The 25780-nt window shown below is 49.2% G+C and overlaps 1 protein-coding gene across 1 annotated transcript in view; it reads right to left on the reverse strand.

Moving 5' to 3' along the window:
- Window positions 1-72: 72 nt before the first annotated feature.
- Window positions 73-25780, reverse strand: part of SYT17 (synaptotagmin XVII) — a gene marked incomplete at its 5' end in the record, with an annotated part of 35326 nt that continues 9618 nt past the window's right edge. Inside the window, 3 exons of the mRNA XM_009581975.1 lie at window positions 73-269; window positions 15365-15520; window positions 16326-16446. Coding sequence (XP_009580270.1) covers window positions 73-269; window positions 15365-15520; window positions 16326-16446 — 474 coding nt within the window. The remainder of the gene's footprint in view (window positions 270-15364; window positions 15521-16325; window positions 16447-25780) is intronic.

Raw genomic sequence — 25780 nt, forward strand, 5'->3', positions numbered from 1 at the left:
GGTGTTTCGGTTGGTGGTTTATTTTTTTTTCCTCGTCTGCCTGCTTGGTCTGGCTGCTGTTAGTCCCCCACCTCATGTTACCTCCAGGGACGCCGGAGAGACGCGGTCGCACTCCTCCCGGGACCGCAGGCTGTGCCACTGCTCCACGGCCGTCCGGTGCGCGTTGAGCATCCGGCGCCAGTGGTTGGACTCGGGGGCGCCCGTCGAGTACTGCCCGATCACGATCCTCCCAATGAAGTCGTTGCTGCTCTTCACGTTGTGCCCGTACACTGGGGAGAGCAGAAACGGAGACCGGTCAAGGCAAAAGCACTGCTCGTCCTCCCAGACCCCTGCCCCTGCAAAGGCAAACGTCCTGCCAACGCCCCCTCACGCAGCACGCCAGCCGCCGGCGCTTTTGGATGCAACTCAGCACCTCAAAAATGTTAGAGGGACCGAATCAGGAGTTTGGAAGGAATAAAATAAGCTGTAATACAGATTGAAATACAATTCAAATAAACAGGACACAAATCCACAGTTATCATAGTATTTAGCAAGAATAGGTGAAGTAGAATCATAGAATGGTTGGGGTTGGAAGGGTCCTTAAAGATCATCAGAGTTCCAACCCCTCTGCCATGGGCAGGGACACCTTCCACTAGACCATGTTGCTCAAAGCCCCATCCAACCTGGCCTTGAAGTAGAATTACGTGGTGTAAAGAAATGCCGAAAGCTCTGCCTGGGCATCGTGAAATGATGAAAGCAGCCAAGCAGCCCACACTGGCTAAATGGATAAGCAGCAACTCAAACTGTCCTCCTCCAAATGCAAATGTTCATGGACCGTTCCAGTGCTAATCCAGTGCTTCCCAACTCAGAGACAGGAATCACACGCATACAGGCTGTTAGTGGGATGTTTATACAGAAACAATTTGCCATAATTATCGCTATAGCTACTTGTTAAAGTCCAGGAAAGCAACTGAGGGAGAGACATCAACCCAACACCCCGTCCTTTGGATTAGCCCAGTCTCCTGGAACAAAAGATCGCAGACAGCAGCAAACTCTAATGATGGGCCTGATCCCGGGAAAGGCTGCACACTGCTGCCAGACAGGAGCAAAACCACTTTGTGTTCTGCAAACTGAAGCCCTGCCTCGGCTCATTAGAAAGTTGAGCAAAAAGTCTATGCAAGCTGAAGCCAGAATATCCACAGGCACTGGCTGGAATATTAAGGATTAAAAAAAGTCTCCTCAGGAAAGAGAGGGATTTTTAAGAACAAATGTCTGCAGGGGCTCCAAATCCACCCAGGCGTGTGCAGCAAGAGCAAGTTCAAAGGGGGAGCGCAGCCTGGCGCGGAGCCGTGAGCCTGGCGCGGAGCCGAGCGCGGCCGCCACTGCCCTGCCAGCAGCACCAGCTCTCCGGGGCTGCGGAAAACCCGCGCCGGCAGCAAAGCTACATTTGGGATCCCTGGCGGCAGCACCACCCGCTGCAGCATGCACCCTTCCAGGACACCAAGCACTAAGCACCCGACCTTGCTTTTAGCCACACATCTTTGTCACGGCTGTGTATTTCCTATTATAATATATCCCACGATTAATTAGTATTATTTTAACATGCTACTCGGTATCTCTAGCACCTCCATACTCTGCAAAGGCTGCTTCCTAGCCACCGCACCCGTATGGGATCCTGCACTGGGTGCCACCCGCCAGCGCAGTCCCAAAATAAAGCTGCACAAGGTTACATCTCGCTTTATACCTTCCCGCAGCTCTGACACACAGTTTATGGGCAGAGATGCGTCTCCACACCAAATTACCTGAGGATATTTTTGGTAACAGCAAACCTTCAAATGTCCCAATCATTTCTCCAAATAATTGTACTAAAAAAAAAATTACACGGCAACTCAGAGCATTGTAAGTCTATTCAAATTGCAATTAAAAATGAATTGGGGGTGTATCTTCCCCTTAGGAAGACCGCAGCTCTCCTGCTTGTCGCCATCAGTTATCTAGGGGTGATGCCATCAGCTCTCTGCGGCGTGCCCCCGAGGAAGTGCCGCTGTCAAGAGGCCAGGTTGGTGCTATTTGGAAAGGCCACCTTTGGAGGATGTGGTAGGAGGAAGAATTTTAAACCATACACCTCCAACCAGTACACAGCCTGCCAGCGTTATTAACGAGTTCTCCTACAGGGCAATGGATCACAAGTGTAGCTAGCATGGCTATGCTACATGTCCTGCTATGATGTATTATCCTAGAGAAAACAAATACTGTGATAAAACCACATAAAAGTACCCCCAAACCAAATGCCTCCCTAATTTTTTTATACAGGATTTTTTTTTTTCTTCTCTTTTTCCATTTTTTTTTCAAGAATGAAAGAAGATGAAGCCTAATCCTGGGAGACAATACCAAGTAGTTTAAACCAAGAAGTCTTAAAGGCCATCAATTAATCACAGGATAAATTAACGGTGGGGAAGTACCCCAGGCATACCAATTCTTCAAAAATAATCCACGTCAGGATTGTAAAATGAGTAGGTGTGCTAACTAAGGGGACCTGTTATTTTACTGTTGATCCAAGTATTTTGAATCCTTATAAAGCATCTTTCTAATCTCATCGTGTCGGGTAATTAGCATGTTGATTCCTTTAGGGTATTAATGGGCTAATTATACAAGCATTGCTGCTTCTACCGTTAACTCGTTTAGATAGCACAGAGGTAGACTTATTGCTGAAGAACAGGGAAGACATTTTCTAAGGCCAAATGCTTATTCAACATGCAGACAATAAGAGGTGGCACTAGATTCGACCTCAGGTTTACAAAGTCGCAGTTTCACCACGGCAGCTTTTTCAAAAGATGAGAGATCTTTGTGTGTCAAAAATTCAGCTTCACTCATCAGTTCATAAGCCTTTAAAACTCGAGGACATGCCTTTCTCGGAGGCTAATGGCTTTATTCCACTCTTAAAATGGCCAGTATTTGCTGAGCAAACTTGCTGGTGGTTGAGGTGCACAGAGCTGTTGCATGGACCTTACCCAGGAGAAGGTGCTAACGGTGGTGGTGTGAAAATAAGCCCTTTTCTTTGCTCACATTCAGGAGCACAATATTCCCTGTTGCTGTCACCGGTTCTTCCAAGAACAGCTTGGAAAGGAAAACTGTAGGAGCCCGTAAGCCCAGGAGAGAAGCTGAAAGCAGAGGCTGGCTGTGTTGCTGGCGCTTGCTGCACCGCGGGCTCCCGTCCTGGTGCAGGGAGGGGAGCAGCTCTCCCCCGTTCCTTCCCCTGCTGCAGCAATCACTTCTCTTCTCAAACAGATGAGGAAGCATTTCCTTGAACGCCAACAAGCATGCACCAGCCATTACACTTATGACACCACTTACACTCACGTCTGACACCTCAGTCTGCTCCAAAGCCCCACAGAAGTGGCTAATATCACGCTCTCGACACAGACCCCATACGTACCACTCAGGTACTGCCCAGGACTCCTGGGTGTCCCAAAAAGACAACTTTTCAAGATACAAGGCGAGCTGCACACCGCTCCTGGGCTGACCCCTGCCCTGGCTAGAAGGGGACCAGCCGATGCAGCAGGCGTCTGCGGGGAGACCTGGGAGCCCCTTTGAGCAGAAAACCCCTGCAGAGCTGCGGAGGGGCCACCAGCCCGGGGATGGGCAGGCTCTGCCACAGCCCCTCTGCTTTTTGCACACACACGCTTGCAGTGACCTGCATCCCATGGCTGTAAGTCCCACCTGCAGTGGAGCCAACTCCACACAAGCTCACGCTGTCGGCCCCGGCAGGAAAAAAAGCTCCTGCTCTTTCCTTTCAGCTTCTTCCACAACAGGTAGAGGTGGAGAAGCCCCTGTGTCCAGCAGTTGGGCGCTGCGCCACGCTCCGAGCCCAGGATACGGGACAAGTAGACCGAGCTGTACTACCCGATGTGTGAGCATCCCCTTCCAGAGTCTGAAAGGAGCTCAGAGTAGTTTTCAGATTAAATCTGCTCTTGGCCACAAAAACCAGTAACTCCGTGGAGCTGCTCAGAAGCAGAAAATGAGGTAATTATCATTTGGGGTTTTCAGACTGACCCAGACTCTGGTTATGGACAGGTAGACATTGCTTTCCATTTAAGAAACCTATTTTCCTGATAGAAACTACACACCTGATCTCATGGGCTCTTTTTCCACCATCGCAGTAATTTACACAATAGCAACATCCATTTCCAGGCCAACACAGAGCAAAAAGCAATTAAGGAAGCAGAGGTCAAACTAGTTCCTTCTACAGCTGCTCTTTACTGAGGGCTGCATTTGGAAACAGAAAGGCTTCTTTAAAAAAAACTCTTTATAATAGAAATGCTGAAATATAAAAGAAAATTGGGTTCACTCATGTCCATTAAAAGGGTTGAATTCTTGAGGACAAGCGATGCAATGTAAATAAACATTTTTATGTTATATACTTATTGATTCATCGCTCCTAAATGACCCATATCAAACTGATGGGGGCCTGGGTGCTACATGAAACTTTTCTTCGGGGTAGGGAGCAGAGCAATCAGCCAGGTAATGGCCTGTGTCCCCCGCGGGGCTCCTGCGCAGGAGGGGTGGCTGCGTCACACCCCCAGCCCAGCTGCCGTGCTCCCCGCAGGGCTGAGCACCACGGCACGGTGGGTACCGGGGTGGCCGGGGCTGTCAGGGGCGATGGGACTTGGAGCTCCGACATTTGGCTCCAAGTGCAACTCCAGCCTGAGCTTTCCCGTGTCTCCTACCAACCTCGGTCACGTGGAATTGCTTGTCACCGGTCGACAGTTTTGCCTGTCACTACGTCATCTGGCACTCGCCAGGAGTTTGCCTGGGTGGCATCAGCCCAGGCACCGGACGAGCCCAAACACCCCTTACCTTCCCCGTTGCCTCTACACTGAGGCTTGCAAAGCGAGTACTTGTGAAGAGCATGACCGCAAAGTGATTTATGACTTATGCGCAACAGTAGAATTTAAGCCGGCATTTAAATATTAATTCATCCTTTGACTGAACATACTAGCAGCCTTGAAATGACCAGGAAAAAGCAGTAATTCGACAATTTCCTCAAGCTAACTTCAAGGCTATCAGTACCATTTATGTGATGGGGGACAAGCTTCACACAGAAGCACCTTGCTCAGCCGGGGTCACAAACCATCTGCACCTCCTGTGAACCCTCTGCCAGACATGCCCAGCAGTTACTCCGCAGTTACGGCCGCGCAGCACCATTGCTGCCGCCTGCAGCTGCCGGAGCACCTACTGCAGCCTCTCCGGGAGTAACAGGCAGAGAAATCTCAGCGCACGGGAGTGGGTGGGAGCTCTGGCAAAAATAATTTAACTCTTCTCCAGTCACCTACATCAGTTAGCTGCAATGCAATTAAAACCATTTAGCTCAGAGACAAGAAAAATAAAAAAAAAAGCCTCTGTTTTTCATCTGCCTTCTTACTCAGGCTAGACAACAAGCAGAACATCTTCACCCAGTTTATACTAGTTTGCCATTAGCTTATTTACAGCACACCACCACCCACTCTCTAACACTGCCCCCAAAGTTGTTTTGTTTTGGTTTGGGTTTTTTTTTTAAATGCAATTTGGTTGCATCCTGCATATTTTAAAAGGCCTTAAATAATGGAGCACCCCTTGGCGCGGCTCACGTGCACCCCTCTGACACACGACGTTGCAGCACAACACGCCAGCCGCTGCAATTACAGAGCCAGCCTACTGCGGCCAGGGGCATTTCCCAGCACAGCAGCCAGCCACAGGAACAAGCTCCCCTGTAGAAGCTATTCAATAAATAAAGCTATTCAATCTAAATACTAGAGAGCAAAAATCCAGCTTAATTTTTATAGCCGGTCTAGGGGAGAATATTGGGTGCCTGGGTCAATCATCAGGCATGAAAGTCGTTAAAAAAAAATCCTACCCACCATTATATGCCTGCAATTGCTGTTGCCACAGCCTGTGAAAGTTTCACCTGATACCCTTGGCCCACCAGGCTAGGAACTGAATAAACACCTACACGGTAAATGTTCTTACTGCAGGGGCTTTGCAGCACAGGCACACCTAACCCCGCAGCCAGAGACGCGACTGCACCCCTGCAGCCGTGCTTGCTGCCAGCTGCAAAACCTACACCCAGAAACCTTCGGCCACTAGCATTCTGCTCCGGCGGCCACATTGCATGCTGTGCCCAGATGCATCCTCGGATTACAGCCAAACCAGGGGAAAAATAAGCAAAGATGTGCCCGAGGCTGCACACGGGCAACTGAGCGGCAGAGTCTCCCTGAGGACCCAGGTCTCACGAGACCACGGGGTCTCTCCGGCAGGAACCACAATCCTGCTAGCACTGACCCAGCAACACTCCCTGCACTTCCCCACTTTAGCCTCAGGGCTTGGCAGGGTCTCAAAAAGTTCCCTATTTCACACGCTTGCACCACTCACGCAGGCAACGCTTTGTCCCCCATCCTTTGTGGGCAGAAACCAGTGCCCAGCCTCTCCTGTGCTGGCCGCTGAGCTCTGCCATCAGCTAGCAGGTCTGAGCTGCCAGGTTAAGCAGGTCTGCAAACTACTTCTGAACTGCTTGACATCAATATTAAAAAGCTGTTTAGCACAAAGAGGGTGCTGCTAGGAGCAGGCAGCAGCAAGACTAATGATGCGCAATGCGAAGGTCACAGGTACGGACCAAATTCTGCCCCTGGCTCCTTGAGCGTGGCCTGTAATATTTAGCAGAGAGGACAGAAAAGCACGGGAGAAGATGCAGTGGTTTCACATTTATCAATTTAATCTCCACCAGGCTCTGATGCGCACGTAAAACTCGCTTCCCAGCACCTCCCCCGTGAGGCTGCTCCCTGCAATGTCTGCGCTTGCCCAGCTCCAGAGGGAATCGGAACCCGCTTGAGCGCGTGGCCAGATCCTGGCCATGCACAAACCCACCGCGGCTCCAGCATCCAGCTGCTGCTCCACGTGGGAGAACGCCACCACACCAAGGAAACTCTCTTTGGAAAACCATTTCCCCTCCTCATCCTCCCGCGAGGGCAGCCCCTGTGCTCTGGTTGGGGCTACCTGGGAAGGGGACCCTGCGGATGCACCCGGCGATGCGCCCGGAGCCGGGCATTTGGCTAATCGGGCTCTGGCCCCTGACAGGGAGAGGAAAGTCCCGTAGGAGAGAGCAGGGACCCAGGGAGCCGGGGAAACGCAAACGCACAAGTGTGTCTTGCAGAGGTCTCAAGGACACACAGGGATGACACCTCATGAAATTATCTCATCAGGAGAAACTGGAATAACGGACTGGATGCATCTATTGCAACAGCCCGGAGGATATAGAAAAGGAGTATCTACAGCTGGCTTTTTACACCTCCTTTTTACACCTCTTTTTTTTTTTTTTTTCAATTGCTTCTGAATTCTCTGCGCTGTGAGCCCCAGACCCAACAAAGCACATGAATGGCTTCACGCATATTTATACACCTCACACGAACAGGCTCCAGCACCAAGGCCATACAGTACCCGCAAACGAAGGCAGGGATGGCGGCGTGGGAGAGGCAGCCTCTGCCAGCACGTTCATGCGTCTCCTCTGATGGCCACAGGGCCAGGCACAAGCATTTCATCTCCAGACACTGCTCCACCCCCCACAGCGGCTACTGCCACAGAGATTTTTCCTCATTTGATACACAAAAAGATTACGGCCTTGTGAGACGTCTCAACAATTTCTTTCACCATGGCATGAGCAAAACAAGATAAAACACCGAGGTTGAGAGAGGCGTGACACCCTTAAATTAATGGGCTTGGCAAAATGAGCAAGCGCTGATGATCAGCCTGGAAAGAGGAGGGTTTGCTCCTTTCTCTAGGAGAAAAAGACTCCCAAGAGAGCTCCAGGACAAGCCGCTTCTGCCACGTCTGCAATGAGGTATGGACTCTGAAGCCACAGACGACTTATTAACTAAGCCAGTCCACTTGAAGAGTCTAATTTTGCCTTCTAAGCAAGCAACAGATTGGCTCAGGAAGTGTCAGCATCTTGTTGCTCTCACCAGGATTAATAGTGTTTCACTCCTCCTCGTTAAAGCAGCGAGCCTGCTGCAAAGAGCCAAATCCATTCCTGGAGCATCTTCCCCAAAGGGCCCTAAACCAGAGGTGACGCCAGGCAGGATCGGGGCTGCAGGACCCCCACTCAGCATCTCCGACCAACCCTCGCTGTCCCCTCTGCTCTCACCTGCTCCAGGCTGACAAACAGCACCTATCGTGGAGGCCGGGAAGCCACAGATGGGGATCTGGAAGATGGAGAGCAATGGGGACCACCCTCCTACCAGAAGGGTTTTGAAGCCCGTGCGTCCCACCCACTGTGGAGAGACTCTGCCAGGCAGGGCGGTCTCCAGGAGGCCAAGGTCTCCTGCTGCCAGCGCACCTCCCCGTGCCCCTCTCCCATCGCCCCAAGAGTGGGAGACATCCTCAGCAGACCTGCTGGGTGACCTCCTGTGGCCACAGGACCCGGAGCATAGCAGCCGGGACCACAGGAGGCACCAGCCAGGAGCACTCTGCTCCCCCTAGACCCGAGCACGGACCATATGGTGTCTGGTGCGTAAATACATGAAGTATTTTATAACGCCAGACACAAAGGCCAAATTCTGATCTAAATTAAACAGGTATAAATCCCCAGAAAATCCTCCACTGACATCAATGTTTTTTTCTTCCCCCCCCCCCCTTTGGCTAAGATAGGATTACACAGGTTTAAGCACAGATTAGATTCTGCTTCTGAGATAGGTGGAATATACAGACAATCCAATGCTTCAGAAACACACGTCTAATAGACAACAAGAAACAATTTCCTAGCAGCAAGTTGCCTAATTATCTATCCATCTAAGAGATGTTATGGTGCCTAACATGATAGCGTTTCAGAACAGAAACTGCTACTTCTTCCTCCTGCGTTCTAGCACGGGAAAAAAAATAGTTTCAGTTGCCTGAAGAGGAGGAGATTTTTTTTTCCCCCCATATCTGTGTGCAAAAGACAAAGTGCCTGAATATTTTTTGTGGGAAAGAAAAAACAATAGGAGAAACAAGAGATGAGCATCTGAAGCAGCAAGACAAAATGTAGATGTGTAATGACCCCAAACACATTGTGGTTTCCATTCCTGCAAACGGGCACCTTAGGATGATGCTGGCATCTGAAGGTCATGCTTTCACACTGCCACGCAAATCAAAATTCAGGTGTATTTCTGGAGAAGCCCAAGGCCAAAATCATTATCAGCCTTCAACCTGCTCAGCTAATTGGGACATTTGGAAATCAGGCCATTAATTAAAGTACCATTGAAAAGCCTTGATATCTCTGCATCCCATTCACAAGACGTTTACAAGTCTTGTGCAGCACAGGCAAAACCAAAAGCATCACCTTGTGTCCAACAGCTACACCACGAGTCTGACCATGAGTCCCCACCAGATGGGGAAAAATGAATAGATTTAAGGTTTGAGGAGCTTCAGTCATCTTCTCCTCAACCAGGTCTCAAGCCGCCTGGAGGGCCAACTTTAGGACTCACCCAGAATGAATCCTAATTAGTTTTATTTCCAGTTGCGATGGGTAAGTGCGGTCTGTGAGCTGTAAGCCTTTGGCGCAGCAGTCTCCCCCTCCACCTAACCTGGGCTCACTTGGAAGGTGAGGTCTGGAGCTGATGAACACCTTCAGCTTTGGCCCATCTCCATACAGCCTTTTCTGCCAGGTCAGGGCTGCTCTCCCCGCCTCCATCTCCACCAACGATGTGGATCAAGAGTGCCCCAAAACATTTTCTATTAAATATCAAAAAATGCTCATTAGACAATGTACAAAGCCAAACCGGTCTGTACCCGAGCATCTCCAACATCCCCAGGAGCAAAGGGTGACAGCGGGCCAGAGCTGTGCTCATCACGGGCTGTTTGAGCCATTAGTGACCATTTATTCCAAATAGAGAAACATCCCAAAACAACCACCTCCAACAAGAAGTCACAATTTCAAGAAAGACCCAATTCCGTTCCTTTTGTGCCGTTACAGCTTGGGAGGAGAGAATACGCTCAAACAGGCAGTATTTCTTCAAAAAGAAAACATTTCAGTCAAAGCAAACGAAACTAAACTACCCAGAACTGTGCCATTAGCAACACACACCAACAATGATGTTTTTCCCCCCCACTAGAAATTCAAACTTTATTAAACAGTCCTTAAATTTTCCCAAAAGCCAAGGGAAAGGGAAAACGAGGCAATAGGGGAACAAAGTATACTGCTATTGAAGAGCAATCAAGTACTGCCAATTAACTGGAAGTTACTTAGAGTCCTGGGATAAAGCATTAAAGTGAGCCGGGGGTCTGAAGACACGCGGTGTTACAGCACCCGGGGCAGGGAGACACTTGATGGTATCATCAGCACCCCTCTGCAGTAGCCATTGAAACCACCGGTACGGGTGGGCAAAGCCTCACTGTTCGACAACGCTCCCTCAGGAACTCAAATACTTACCAAAAAATGGTCCTAAATCGTTACAGAAAACAGAGGCATGGGCCATTTTTAAAACATACTGAAGAATGAAGAGAATCCTATAAAAATCCTACGAACGGTTCAGAAGAGAGAGTGCCTGTGAGCTGCCTCCTCAGCCAGTACTTCTGATGAAGATCCCACCAGCTGTCACGCACGTGTCGAGGACACCTCTCCATCGACAAGCAAACCCTGCCCCGGCCCACTGCCCTCCCCCGGGCAGAGCATGCTGTCCTGCCAGAGCCATGGCCACCTTTCACAGGGGAACGGTGTAGTGGGACGAGCCCCACCGCTGCCCTCCATCAGACACCATCAGCCCCGATGCTTGTCCCAGCTCCGGCTACGCTCTCAGCCAGGTCAGACAGCAAAGCAGGTTTTCCCTCTGCGTTTGCACAGACGGTACCCAGACCACGAAAATGATTTTTTCCCTCTTTGGGGACCCTGCTTGCTTCACAAGCCCTAAAGATCCTGGCATGTAAAGATGTACAAGAGCTTATTTAGATGGAGAAAGACACACACAGTCACCACAGGACCTCGGGGAGATACATATTCCCTAACTGTGAGCGCTGAAGGTTGTATTTTTTATGGTAAGTAATCAAAAGATGTTAACGAGTCACCAAGATGCGGTTTGCCCTGGAGCGCTGGTGTTTTTTATTGGGCCATCTGGGCTTTACTGCAACGCAAACAGCATTACCGACGATTGTTATTAACAACATTATAATCATTAACAAAATACCACAGAGCTCGGATTTCAGGTGTCGTCTCACCTCCGGCTGCACAGCCCCGGCTTTCCGAAGGTTAGGCTGGGATTGAGGGGACAGCCTGCCCAAAATCCCTCAGCAGGGAGAGCGCGGTGTCTCTAGGCACCCAACATCCAGCCCTCCCAAGCGCAGAGGCTGCAGTCGCACCTCAAATGTCCTTTTTTCTGCTTGGAAGTGACCTCGGGCGGCAGCTTTCAGCCCTGCTGCTGGGGCCAAGCTCCACTTCCCCTTCCCATGGGACAAAGAATAATTAACACCTTTGTTCACAGGTATATGTGGTTAGGAGAACATACTGACTTTGAAAGCCTGCCCCATTTCTCTGCAAGAGGTGAACCCATGACTTGCTTGCACTCAAGCAGAAGACGGCACATGGGGGATGTGCGTCAAGTTGCCAAAAAAACAAAACGTGGAAAAAAGAACCACCCAAAAAAGCGCATTTCTGTTGCGGTATGTATACGGATGCTCATTACCTAGACAACATGTTTGATGGAGTAAATGAAAATCAAACATCTTCTCCACTAGCTGTTGCCTCACTCATCATCTTTTTTCTGTCAGGACATTAGACGTGTTATGATCATCAGTCCTTTCCTGGTTTTAGCCTCTTTTGGTGAGAAGCTGTGAACAGATGATACTTGCAGCAGTGATCCTGGCCCTGGATGCTTCCTCCTGGAGAAGACATCTCCACCTGAGCTCATCCCACCTCATTTTAGGCACTAAACTGGGACATGTGAGTTAGCGACAGCTCCAGTAAGCATCTGAGGTAGGAACAGAGGGGAAGGCAGAAAGACAGCTTGTACCAGATGTCCTGCACCAGTGTGGAAGGAGAAGCACTTTGGTCTGTAAATGACAATAATTTACAGTGTTGAATCCTAGTACGCCTACGGAGGAGGAAAGACCTGAGAACCAGTCCAAACCCCCTTTCTTGGCTAAGTCCAATCCTGGCTAACCTTGTGCACCCCATCTTGGAGAAATCCCTGCCCGTCTCCTAGGCCGCTGCACTCCAACCCTGCGTTCGGTCCAAAGCCCAGTTCTCCAGAGCACCACAAGGAAAGCAGGGAGCAGAACGGTGCTTTACACAAAACTGTCCATCCACAGTGTTTGCGCGCACAGCCCTTGCTGAAGTCGCAGAAAAACGGTGCATAAATTCTTACTGCAGTGCACTAAACCCAGACAGTTTGATTCAAGACGCACAGGAGAAAAACACACAGGGGAAAAAAAAAAATTAATCTTACTTTGTCTCGATAGTGCCTTACTTTGCAGTGTGGTACCAGCCGCACAGAGGGAGCCAGGAGCCTCAGCCGAACCCCCCCCTTTCCCGGGAAAGCAAAGCCAATGTAAAGACAGCTGCAGACTGGGTCCAAAATATGAAGCCACAAAAAAGGTTCCTTTAAATTATTGAAGATATACTCACTTCTGGCTCCCATGACTGCTTTTACAGCTCTCTTTCCATTCAAAGCATCGTCACCCACCCTTCAAGCAGGATTATTTTCCTTTTCAATTGGACTTCGACTCAACAGCAAATTTAATTAACTGACCTAATGGACTAGAGTTGTAGATTGAAAAAAATAAGAAATAAAAAACAATTCCCACAAAACACACAACAGAAAGAACCACCATTGCAGCCAAAAAAAACCCAAGTAAAACCAAAAAACCGAGAGAAAAAAAATGTGGCTTATGCTCCTGCTTTGTAGAGATGCAAAATAATAAGATCCTGACATTGCAAGGTACAACTTCTCCAGGCTGGCAACCATTTGCTCTATACCATCTTTTAACAGAAGATCCCAAAGCCCTTTACAAGCTTTTAAGTCGCGCAATACCCTAACAAGCTCTATGGGGAATACCACCATCCCCATCCCAGAACTTCAGCCAAGCTGCACTCATTTTATTACAACCTCATAGACGCACACAAGAAGAAACTGGTGCTGCACTCCCTGCTGGGGACACGCTTCCCCCAACAGCCAGAGCATCTCCATCTCTTAGGTGAACACGAACATGGCTCAGCATCTTCACCACCACGACGTCCCCTGAATCACCTCACTCCCGTGACACCACAGATGCCTGTGCAGGAGTCCTGATTCAAAGGTCCTCGGAACAAGACGGGCTCTTGGCTCCTCTAATGGTCGTGGCTCCTCTAACAACGGGAGGCAGTGCCGGCACCGAACCAGCAGAAGACTGCACACACAACAATGTGACCAACACCTCTGGCTCCAGCTATATATTGGCTACATAAACCACATTATCTCCAACAACAGAGTCCCAACCACAGCAGAAGCAGCGAGCCCAACGACGCCCGCAGCAGTGCCGTGCCCGAGCCGCGTGTCACCCTTCAGTCCGAGAGCAGCCATGAGACCCTGGCCCCGCTGCTCCCCCAAAAGGCTCTGCACGCTCCTTCCCAGCTTTGGAGCTCCCGGTGACATTTCTGGCCTGGGATTATTTATTGCAATGTTCAAAGCAAGCAACACATTACTTAGAAAGTAAAGCACCACTTAAAAGGCACGCCACTGAAATCCAACTGCATTACATATGATTATAACTCAGCTAACTTCCCACTGATTTATTTGAGAATATATCCATTTGCACAGAAAAAGATAATCAGACATCCACTCATTAACGCTAACTTCATCAGCCGTGGCGAGGAGCAGCGTATTCCCCCCCCCTTCTGACTGCACAGAGCTGCTACTCTGTTTGCCTTTTCCTCTTCTACTAGGAAAAAGGGAAAACAAAGAAAAGAGTATTTCATGCCTGTCACAAGATCACCTGATGGAAGCTTCCAAGAACAAACTCATCATTGCACATGCAAGGTACAGTCAGGGTGACGTGCATGCAAAGCAGTGATTAATTATAGACTTTTTGCTGAGGAAATTTCTGAGCATGAAGGGCAGAATTTAAATTGCTGATCAGCATCACTTTTGTTATAACATGTTTGGAAACAAACTAATGGGTTGGAATTAGGCTCCTTGTACCAGCTTTGACACCTGTATCTGCCATGCAAGAAATAAAATTTAAAAATACTTCAAAATATGTTCTTTCAGATGCAGACTCCTTTCTCTTCACTGAAAGATGGTGAGTAATGGGTGGAAAGTTGCCAAAAAACGCGGTTCTGAAGCATGGGAGCCCAGTGTGTGGCAGAAGAGCGTGGGTCCCACCGCCCAGCCCCTCTGCTCCTCCGGAGGGCAAGAGGGTCTGACCCTGCTCCTGACGGTGCCCGAGCTCCACAGCACACATAGGCTGGGCGAAGTCATGGCACGGGAGGGAAACCCACCACTTCCTAGGGGTCCCTGCAGCCCTGCCCAAGACCTCCACGCTGTGGAACGGCAGAAAAGGCCACCAGCCACAGTGGGTTCATGGCCTCAGTTCAGCCCCACCGCTGCTGCCCAGCCTGCGGGCGAGAGCGCAGCCGGGGACTCATCCCTGCGCTCCGCTACTCCTGCTCCGAGCAGCACGCCCAACTCCCAGTTTCTACTGACCGTTTTCATGCCTAGAGAACAAAACCAGGAGATTCAGAAATTGTTTAAAAATAAGAATTCCTATCCCAGCCAAACATCTCCAGCACTGACAAAGCTCTCAAGTGAGGTTACCTCTGGGACTCCTCCTGGCCCACAGCCTGCCTGGTCTGCATCTTGCTCTATCTCAGCCGTGCCACGCAGGGCTTGGCACCGAGTCCCAGCCCTTGAAAAATAAAGACATGACCAAACCTGCTCACAGAACAGGTGATATCAGTGTTGAACACCTATAGCTGCATCAGCTCACCGGCAAATTACGTCAAGTACCAGAAGTTATCTTTGCCAGTGTTTGGGCTCTGGGATCATTCAATACTTCCCTCTCATTCTTCTAATTTTTGACTTTATGCCCAAGTTGGTTGCCACTGAGAAGTGCAATTAATGTCTCCTCCTCCTCTGCACAAAAGCATTCCCCATGGCACCAATTAAGCATGAGACTGACGAGGTGCGCTCCCAGCCAGCTCCAGCCGTCAGATGGCAATGCTGGGCACAGCTTCTGCAGAGGACGGAGTGCTAATTAAGCCTCCCTGGAGACCCCAGCGATGGTCACCCCTTGCAGGGTGGCTATTGGGATAAACACCGTCCTGCACAGGCTAATCTGCACACCCACAACTGCTTCTTCGTGCACCTGGGAGACAACCACGGCCGCGCCAAGTCGGTAACACCACCACGTTTACCTGTGAACACCAGGCTGGCGTTCTCCAGTTCTTCCTGTGGAACCTTGAAGCTGAATGATTCATTGTAGAAGGGATCTATCGTCCCCCGCATGCAGGAGGTCTTCTTGGTTTTTGTTAATTTTAATCCATGAACAAGCTGAATTTTCACAAAGGGATCTGACGAGAAACACAAAGCAGAGGCTCTGCGTTACGGGCGCTGTGAGTCAGTACCCCGGTTTGTGAAGGCTGGGCACCGCAGGGATGGACCGTGCTGGAAAACGGCATTTGGACATGGCTGGGACTTGTACCACCGCGCCGCTCCCAGGGATTTGCAGTGAAGACAAAAGTCAGGCAGCTGGCTTAAAAACGCTCCCTCCCAAAACCACAATTAACAGCAGCCTTGAGAGAGGCCAAGCATGCTGTTCTTTTTGGAAAATGCCAGTATTCTGGCAGCAGCAGTGGCTGGGGAAGGGAACATGGGAAAAACACCTGAGGACATACACATGAAGCAATTACCAGCCAGCACGCTCAGAAACGGCAGGGAGCAATGCATGGACACTGGAAAAACCTCACACCATCCACAGAGCAGCTAGATATCGTAAACGAAACCACCGCAACGTTAACACTCAGGCAGCACGCAGCATCTGCAAAACACAGGGCAGCCACAAACAGGCTGCCTTACAGAACACAACACGGGGGTAATTTACAGCTCCTGGTTCCTCACCTCATCCTGGTTCAGAGATTTTTACTTTAAACATGTCAAAGGTATTCACACCCTCCATTTTATCTCAGGGTAAGTGTTCCAAATACTTTCATTATTGTTGGCTATATATGTAAAACGAGTATCCGGAGCCTTGTATTAATGGGAACTGAGCATCCAAATCCCCCTGGGTCCCCCACAAACTGCAGCCTCACCACTGATCTGCTTTAAAAGCACATATAATCTGTGCATGAGTAATGTGAGAAATGCACTGCCCTTTACCTGAACCTTGGCTCATGTCTGTCTGAAGAAGCTGTTTTGCTCTAATGATGTCCACGTTCAGTCTTCCCGCGCTGGGTAGGTAGTTTAGTGACAACAGCAGCTCTCCCAGCTCCACTTCATTCTGCAGGGAGAAGGGAACATGGAAATTCAGAACAGAGCTCGGAGGGGAAGGGAAGAACAGGAAGGGAAATTAAATAAATCCCATTTGTCTAAGTGCCTGAAAAATAAATTTTAGTCACGCTCTAAACTGCAACCAAGAACCATCTGGTGGTACCTCGTGCTGAGCAGAAACAAGAAAGAATACTCGTTCTTTAATCACTGATCCTTCACCAGCTTTTCAGCAGTCATGCAAAGAGGACCTGTAAGGAGGAATGAATACAAGGTCAGTAGTTTCCACCTGCTCCGTTTTGAACGGTCCCAGGTGGTTCTGATCTTACCAGCCTCACATCCTTATTAATGTACAAAACACAGACCCATTGGAGAAGACATCCTCTTTCCTTCCCAGCCCCCAAGGACCACACCAGCCACTTGGGAAGTCCAGGCACGAGATGGTTAATGCACCCCTGGGTCACAGGAAGGCAATTCAGAGGAGACATCCCCTCGGCATCTGGCCCGTTCTACCCAGACACCACGGCACAGCTTAACTGTGCCCTTGCTGTTCATCAGGCTGTACCGCGGCCATAGCTTCACAGCAATGTTCAGCCATTATTTCTTTTCGTTTTACTTAATGATGCTTAAAACTAGTAATTAAAAAAAAAGAGCTGGAGAACTGACATCACTGCTCCTCAAACGTGACAGCTTAAAATAACCTCTCCCCCCTAGCACGACCTGGCTCCGAGATGCTGTTATTCTCGGATGCAAAATACACACAATGAAACAACTCTGGAGCCTGAAAACACGCCAGCCAGTCCGGGCTGGGCATCGATTCATCTGCCTCGTCTCAGGTCCATGCAGGAGTGCAGAGCTAGTTCTTCATCCCAAATAGCCAAACAGTTCCAAACCAAGCCCAGATCGGATGGTCACAGCCCATTCCCAAAAGGAAAAGGAGTTGCAGTAGTACTGCAATCATAACAAAAGGCTTAAATATCTTTACTGATGCCCCAAATATTAGATTACAGAAATCTAAACGACTGGGTAGACAATAAAGAAAAAAAGCTCTGAGACACAGTCCCAGCCTGAATTGACCCAAAGAACCAGGTTCATCAGCAGACGGGCCAGCACACGAGCTACCAAAGCTATCAACAGCTCTGGGGAAACTGGGGCCAGGGCTGCTGGGAAACCCAACCAGTTCACGGCTATTCAGCTGCAAATGGAAAAGCACAATTTCCCCCGAGTGCGGGTGAACCTTGGACCGAACCCGAGGAGGCACTCGGGGAAAAGCCCCGTCCCTCTGCCAGGAGCAGCACAGCACCTCTTGCCTGGCCGGCCGGCAGCTCAGAACGGCTCCCACTAACGGCAGGCCACTCGGCTCCTCACCTAACGAGCCAAGTGCTAAAACTGACGTCAGGTAGTGGTATTAAAACTTTTCCCCGAGGCACTTCGTCTCCTCTCCTGTTCCTGCTACGAAGGCAGGGGGACGGGCGCGGCACGCAGGAGCAGGTGGCAGGCTGAGGAAGTCCTGCACCTCCGATACTACATAATACAATTCAATTTAATTCACTATCCTTTTTTTGGCTTTTCATGGAAAATATGGCAATAGGCTGCCCGATTTCACATCAAAGGTCTCTGCATTTCAGGAGCTGGCAGAGCAATCCCTCTGCGTTTAACCCCGCACGTTTAATGAGCGAAGGACGAGGGAAGCACCGTGCGGGCAGCAGGGCGAAGGCTGCAAGTACAGCAGCACCCTGACTCAGCCCCGGGGCAAAAAGCGTGGCTCTACATCACAGATCCTAAGGCAAACCCACGTGCCCTCCTCGCACGCTCCGCTGCCCCAGGAACCAGCTCCAGAGCCAACCTGGCAGCATCCACCCCAAGCTGGCTCACTTTCTACTTGACCTTCTCCACAGCCCCTCTCCCCCACGAGAAAAAGCATCTGATTTCTCACCCCAGACTCCTTTTGCCACAGCATCTCTTGGGTCACGTTATGTGGCAGTATGTGACTACACAGCACACACTCACATTCATCGCGTGCATTTGCTTCCGATGCTACGGTATTTTTGCTTCACCGAGAAGGCACCCCTCTTCTGTCAACCTCTGCCAGCTCCCATATCACAGTTCTGTTCGATATATGTTATTTTAAGTTTTTTCTATCAGAAAGCCATTCCCCAACACAAACCTGACCCAATATGCACACAACGCTCACGGCTTTTGCGAGGTCAAGCCATACCTACACACACCGTTGTGCCCAATGGTTGCACAATGTGAGGATCTAAGAGAGTCTCACATCCAAAGTGATTTAAATGCCATCTATCTAATTTAAACTATCATCTTTGTTTTGATTTTCCCCAAAACTGCTCCTCTCGGGTCTGTGGCTGGAATAGCCTGAAGACATGTTTATCATTGATAACAGTCGGTGACTTCTAAATCACCAGGTGACTTCTAAATTACCAGGACAGTAACGAAGCATCGCAGCGCCCACAACGCCATGCACAACACGATCCACCTGAGGCACCCCTCGACCCCAGCTCATTTTTTATAACACATCAACAACATTTTTAACATACCCAGTCCTACTTCCACTTGCATTCACCACTGTGTCAGGTTTCATGCAGGCTTTAATTCCTAGAAATTCAGGTACATTTGGACAGCACAAATTAGGAAACTAATTAGTGATGTTGTTACCTGCTGGGAAGAGACAAACAGCTCCGGCTGCAAATACCGAACTTCTGGCACAGCCAGGAGGCAGGCTGGCTCTGGGCAGGGCTGTAGGACCCTTCAAGTCACCTCCAACTTAGAGTGCTGAAAATCTGCATTAAGATTTGGGATAATTACTTCTGGATTCGTCCATTGGTGGAACCTGCTGGCCTTATCCAAGCCCTGCAGGAACTAAGGGGCTTCGCTGGGTCAGGGAGGAGCGGTGAAGCTCAGCAGGGGAAGGCAGATCCCCACGCTTCTGACACATTTACATTGATGCTCCATTTTAAAAAAATTGCCCCGCGTTGTACGCTGACAATACCAGGCTGGGTATGTAACACCCGCCGCAGCACAGGCAGGAGAACCAGGCACCTACGCCCATCTGAACCCTCCCGAGCACCGCATCCCGTAACCCCTGCAGAGGTTGTTGAAGGAACCACTATAACGCAACCATCACGCTGCTGCCCAACCCACGAGCCTTCGATAGGTAAAAGTAAAGCTAAATCCCTGATTTTCCGTAGGACCTAGCCTAACAGGGATATTGGCACCTCTAGAAAAATCTTTTTTACTATCTGGGCTTAGATTTAAGTAAGGTGAGATATAAAATGCTATACTCTGTAAGTGTGATCCACTGAAGTCAGAAGACAGACTACCGCCAGCTTTAATGAGTCTCAGATCAGGCCTAATTTCCCACACCTCAATAGCACCTTCTGCCTCTTCACGCTTTTCAAGCATGCCCAGATTTCTGTTAATTGTTTTAAGGGAAGGAACACACAATCCAACCCAGAGAGGCCACGGCGGGATGGGTGCTCAGAGCCAGCAAGAAATCCGCAGCCTCGCTGTAGGCAGAGCAGCACGAGTGTTTGCAGCGATAACAAAAGATGTTTTCAGAAGGAAACCCAGATCCCTGGATAGCTCACCTCCCCGTACAAGTGACTCAGCCTTTTCAAGGCACTTAACTCGAGCAGTGAACTGCCTCTGATCTTATAAATCCATTATTTCTAGCTTAGCTGCAAGGATCTAGGAAACATGCTTCAGATCCTGCCACGGTGCCTGAGGGGACATCAAGCACTCGAGAAAACAAATCAGTGGCCAGCAGCCATCACACGTTCCTCCCCGGCACGTCGGACCGGCACTGCCTCCACCGTGCCGTGCTGCTCCACGCTCGCTAGCTTTCTCCTGGTCACCTGTCATCATTAGCAAACAAGCAAGGAATTAACAAGTTGCTCCAAGAAGCCCAAGGTACAAGCCATACCTCCTCAGGTTTTAGTTCTCTGTGCTCTCCCCGACAAATTCATGTACCTTTGCTGATGTGACAGTCTTGCTAATAAGACACGCTGGTGGCACAGTTTGCGTCAGAGATGAAGAAGATGCAGACAGAGCTGCAGCTTAACAGACTCGCTGGCTCAGCGGGCAAAACGGAGATAACTGGGGAGCACAGTGGGGTCCACTGCGAGATGGAGAAACAGGAGCCTTCTTGTTACGGGTCAGGCAGGAGACTCAGCTCAGGGAGGGACGAGTTGCCACAGGGGTCTCAGATGGCTCGTGGGGCCATAGGAGCTGCCAGGGTGCTCCTCCAGCCCACGGACCCACGGAGATCACCTGCACCTCGGAAACACCCTGTGTTGCCATAACCATTGATCCCCATGCCCATCACCTTGTTTATAGGCATCTTTCTCAGTAAGGGTGTTAAGACGTGTCTTGCTGGGGGACCGCAGGCACAGCAGCATGGCTTTTGTTTTGTCACACGCTGGAGCCTCCCCAAACCTCAGACTCGCATAGGGGCTGAGCGGAGGAGAGGGATGCTTATGCATGAGAGGTGTCATCGGCACATTGTTCACCGTAGTGAAAGGAAGTGCCTGAATTTTACTTTTCCTAGGTCTTTTCATCAGGAAACTAAAATGCTGTTGGTTTCGCCTTGAATATTTTGCTCACAGAACGCAGCGTGCAGAGGCATCGTTTCAGTCGCCATTATTATGCTGATGACGTGCTGATTTGTGTGGAGATCCCAGATGACCCTGGAAAAGCAATTTCCTGTTTGATGAGGTGCTGGAGTGACACCGAGTCTGGGATGTCTGAGGCTCTCCTGAAGCTCTGATTAACGTTTCACTCCTGGCTGTTCCTCTCTGCAGCTGTATTACACAGCCAGCCGTTTGGATTCACAGCCCTGGGCTCGCCTGTGATCCAGAACCTTCTGCAGTTACCATTTGGGTTGAACCAGACACACATAAGTTTTTTTTTTTCCTTTTCTGTCATCTCTGAAACACAAAGAGGCTACCTCAAGGGAAGAGGAGTTTTTAATTAATGCCATTTGCCTATCTTGTTTGGATCAGGACAATTCTTTCCTCGCAGCCCCCCCAGACTGTTCGCTGTGCATTGCTACAACACCAGCAAAATCCTGCAGCTGAAAACCTCCCCGGTTCCCGACGGGAACCAGAGCACATTACATCAGCACAGACATCTATGCAACGCTCCTAATGAAGTTTCAGATTGATTTTCCTCCTCAAGGTTATCTGTGATGGTACCTCCAGGCACATTAGAAAACTGATGGTTTAGAACAGTTTGCTCTAACAGGCTTTCTACAGCATCTGTGACACACAGCAATCATTTCGTGAAGGCTGAGCTATTAAGGACCAGAACCTGAAAAAAAAAATAATATACTTACCAATGGGTAAGAACAACGCTACCTATGTAACAGATGCTGAGTAGACATATGGTGAAGAGAGTCACAAAACCCCTTCTAAAGTCCAGCTGGCTTTCGATCAGTTTGCCCAGCCACGAGAAACCTCTCCTGCGTAAAGACCTTTGGGCAGGTGAGGGAAGAATTCCTACGGAGAGCTCCTGCCCATGGCCCCCACCACCCTCCCCGGGCTCCTCCTCCGCAAAATAAACCCCACAGCATCCCGGTCCTCCGCAGAAAGGGCAAGGAGTGAAGAGCACAGAGGGGAAGGGGTGAGGTGACTGAGATGGCAGCTGGAAGCAGAAGAGATGGATAAGGATAAAGAAGAGAAAATGATCAAGAAGAAAAATTTCTCAGTGCTGGAGCTTTAAAGACTGGAAAAGGAAAGGGGGAAAAAAACCAACTGAAACGGATCTGGGGAAAAAATAAAGATACAGTGAAAGAAAGATGGTAGAATGCCGTAAGCCAAAATACAACAACAAATCACAGGTTAAGAGCAAAAAACGTTGTCAGGAGACAAGACCACATGGGGAAGGAGTGTGAAAATCCAGGAGCCTCCTGCACTACTGCCGAGCCTTTCCTGGGAAGGCGGGGGGATGGATAAACGCCCAGCATGGTATCCCGTCACTCTTCCCTCAACTCCAGTGACCTGCAGGGTGGTGGCATCCCGCCTCCAGCCAGGCTTTGCCCAGGACACCTCTCCCACCGGACATGGCTAAGCTGCCAGGTTGATCTTAACATCCCGTTAACGAGCGAGCAGACCCCCACGTAACCAAGCCACGCTCATCATCAGTGGTTCTGCATCATTCCTTTAATTAAGCAGCCGCTAAGCTTTTGGACAGCTAAAAAAACAAGGAAGAAAAGGAAAAACCCTGACAACACTCACTTCCATATTTAATTTCCCATGACTGTCAGGAACACAGCCCCCCGTTCCACACTCATGCACACAGCCCTGAGTCAACTGTTGGGTCAACTCTTTGAAGCAAGTCTCTGCCTGGCCACTTCTACATCAGCCCAATGCTAGATGCCTGCACGAGAGAGGGGTGCTGGCATTATTTTCAATAATACGCTGTGCTACCAAACGCAAGGCATCATCCGTGTTCCCCAAGGATGGCTCCTTCCCAGGGCAGCAATGGATAAACCAAGGACAAACTTGGTAACGCACAGCTGGAAGCCTCCAAGCCGCAGGCCATAACCACTTGGCAGATTTCAATGTAACACCCAAAAGAAATGCTCCGAAATGACTCATTACCTGAATTTCAAATTCCTTTTTCCCTCTTCCTTCCCAACCAAGGCACGGTAAGAACAACAGTGCAGTACTTGTTGTAGGCTTATCCCTGAGATGGGAATCCAAAATTGTAGAGAGCTGCCATAGGAAAGTCACTCCATTTGTGCAGCACATACCATTTTGAACGTAAAAAGCTGACAGCTCCTTAAATGACTGTTATTCTCGTGCACTCAGAGTACAAAGTTTAAAAAGCATGTCCAATACATACCTCCTCTACTATAAAAATGGCTTGATTTGAGGGGAGAAGGAATTTTTATGCTATTTCCCCACCACAACCAGGCAATTTTTTTTTCTTTCGCAGAATGATCTCCAAGCTCTCATTACTGCTGGTCTAAAACATTTATTCCTGCCCACTCAAATCTGCCAAAAGAGAAGTGAATCATATGTCAATAAAACTTGGGGTCCTGAACATGTGTTTCAGAATTAATCTTAACTGCGAAATGTGCGAATCTGAGCCCAGCTACAGCACGGCCTGCCAACTTCATTCATGGTAATTAAGCAAAGCCACACACGTTTAATATTTAAGGATATTTAAGGAGCGCAGAGTGTTCCTATGGGGACCAGACTCAAGAACTACTCCATGAGCAGCTACCGCGCTTTAGAAACACATTAGTTACTCTGCAAGAAAAAGCCTCCCAGAACTACCGGGGATAAAGAATTTGGCAATACCTGCACTGACATTTTCTACAGGGAATAAGTCCTTCTGCTTAGTTGCTGGCTCTGATGATGTACTGGACGGCAGCTCCCCTGTGCCTCCGCTTTGGACTCAATCCCACCAGTGCCGAACACATCATCCAAGCTAAAAAAGCACTTATGCACAGATACGGTCTTTTGCCTGAATCTTCGCGTGTTTTATTGCACCAATTCCTCAAGGCTCAGAGGACAGCACATTGCTCACCTATATTCGGGTTCTCTGACGACCCATTCCTGACATAACGAGCACGGCAATGCTGCACAGCCCGCCTCGTTACACCCAAGGTAAGTTCTCAGGCTGTTAACAAGCAACTCCATGAGGTGGTAATGAAGACACTCTGCTATTGATGGTGATGGGCTTTCACCCATTGAGGAGCTGTACATCCCATCTCACAGCGCTAAGGAGCTTATCCCGGTCCAGCTCGCAGTGGAGTCAACAGAGTCACTGGCTGTAGAAGCTGGACCATGCCTCAGCCTGGGAGAAACCCACCCGTCCCTGCCGATGCCACAGGCACCAAGAGATTGCTGGCATCCCCCACCTTTTTCAGCAGGGCTCACTCGTGCTGGCACGGTCCTGTAGTGAGGCAGCGTGCCAGCTCTGGGCTTGATGGGGCTCAGCGCGAGGGTGGGACAAGGACCCAGCACCTGCCTTTATCAGCACCCTCCACAGCAATGGCTTCCAGGTGGATACAGCAAGTGCAAAACAGATGTTCACCTTAGCCCATACCATTTAGGCCGCTTCCTCTGCTCTTCCACAGACCCTGCCCCATCCCACTCCCATCGGTACGAAGAGAAAACCTTCTCCACAGCTCCTGCCATCTGGATTCACTTTCCTCCATCTCTCCAGCTCATGTTTCTGTCTATAAATGCCAGTTTAAAAAAAAAAAAAAATCACGTATTTTGTGCCTTTCATCTTTACATATCACGTCTATGCCTGTCTGTTTTTCTCTCCCACCCGTTACTGGTTTTCCAAGCACCTGCTTCAGCATTTTCTCCACCACGATCTGTATCGCCGGGGGGTGCTGCTGCCAGCTGCTGCTCCGAGTCAGAGCCGGGGCGGCCAACCCAGCCTGCAAAATTTTCATCGACTCATGATCAGAACTGACTCAGGTTCAATCCAACAAGAAAGTAATAAAGGTGTCCGTCCCTCAACTAATCAAGCCAGAAAGTGAGAAGTATAAAAAAAGTTGTCAACATATCAAATCTGTCATTCCACAGGCAGAATCTTCCAATTAGCAATCAAAAAACCTCACAAATTTCTAGCACAAGCATCACTGTTATTGAAAGACATTAAAATGCAGTTTTTCAAGGTAAAAAGCTTTATTGTTTTACTTCTTCCAGGACTTATTTTAACCCTTTGATCAATGCATTTAACTTCAATCACCACTAAGAGAAAATACACCTTATTCAATGAATTTTAAAAATCTTATCACTGAGAAAACATGGGAAGATGATACCAAACATCTTCCCTGGATATCCTAGCGCAAGTACTGTTGTTCTCTTTGCAGTTGCAGTCTGTCAGCTACGGCCCCGCCAAGAAGAACAAGGAAGTATGAAAAGACCAAAACAAGGCACTTCAGTAATCAAGGTGCAAAGGACTTTTTGCTTAAATTAAGTTTTTCTGTATGATAGCAGGCAGATAAATGCAAAAGGCTTGTAAGGTTAGGCCTGCCCATTCAAAGGGAGTTTTCTCTTTTTCTCCTTCCTTTTCTAAATATCAGAAATGCCAATTTCTGCATAAATAATTTATCTTCAATCCTGGTGAAGCAGACAGCACTGCTGAAAACAGCAGCAGCTTTCAATGAAACTTTGGAGAGGGAGGGAGGTAGGGCTGGCTCCGCGCTTGGCACACGAAGGCAGAGATGATCTTGTCTAATCAAGGTCTGTATTAGCTGTGGAATGAATCCATGTTACTAATAAAGAGATACATAATACAGAGAAGTACTTATCATGCAAAAGCAGAGGGGGGAAAAAAAAGCAAGGCTGCATGATGGAAATCAC

This window comes from Fulmarus glacialis, unplaced genomic scaffold (genome assembly GCF_000690835.1).
Source record: "Fulmarus glacialis isolate BGI_N327 unplaced genomic scaffold, ASM69083v1 scaffold14047, whole genome shotgun sequence".
In the NCBI taxonomy this organism is placed as follows: Eukaryota; Metazoa; Chordata; class Aves; order Procellariiformes; family Procellariidae; genus Fulmarus; species Fulmarus glacialis.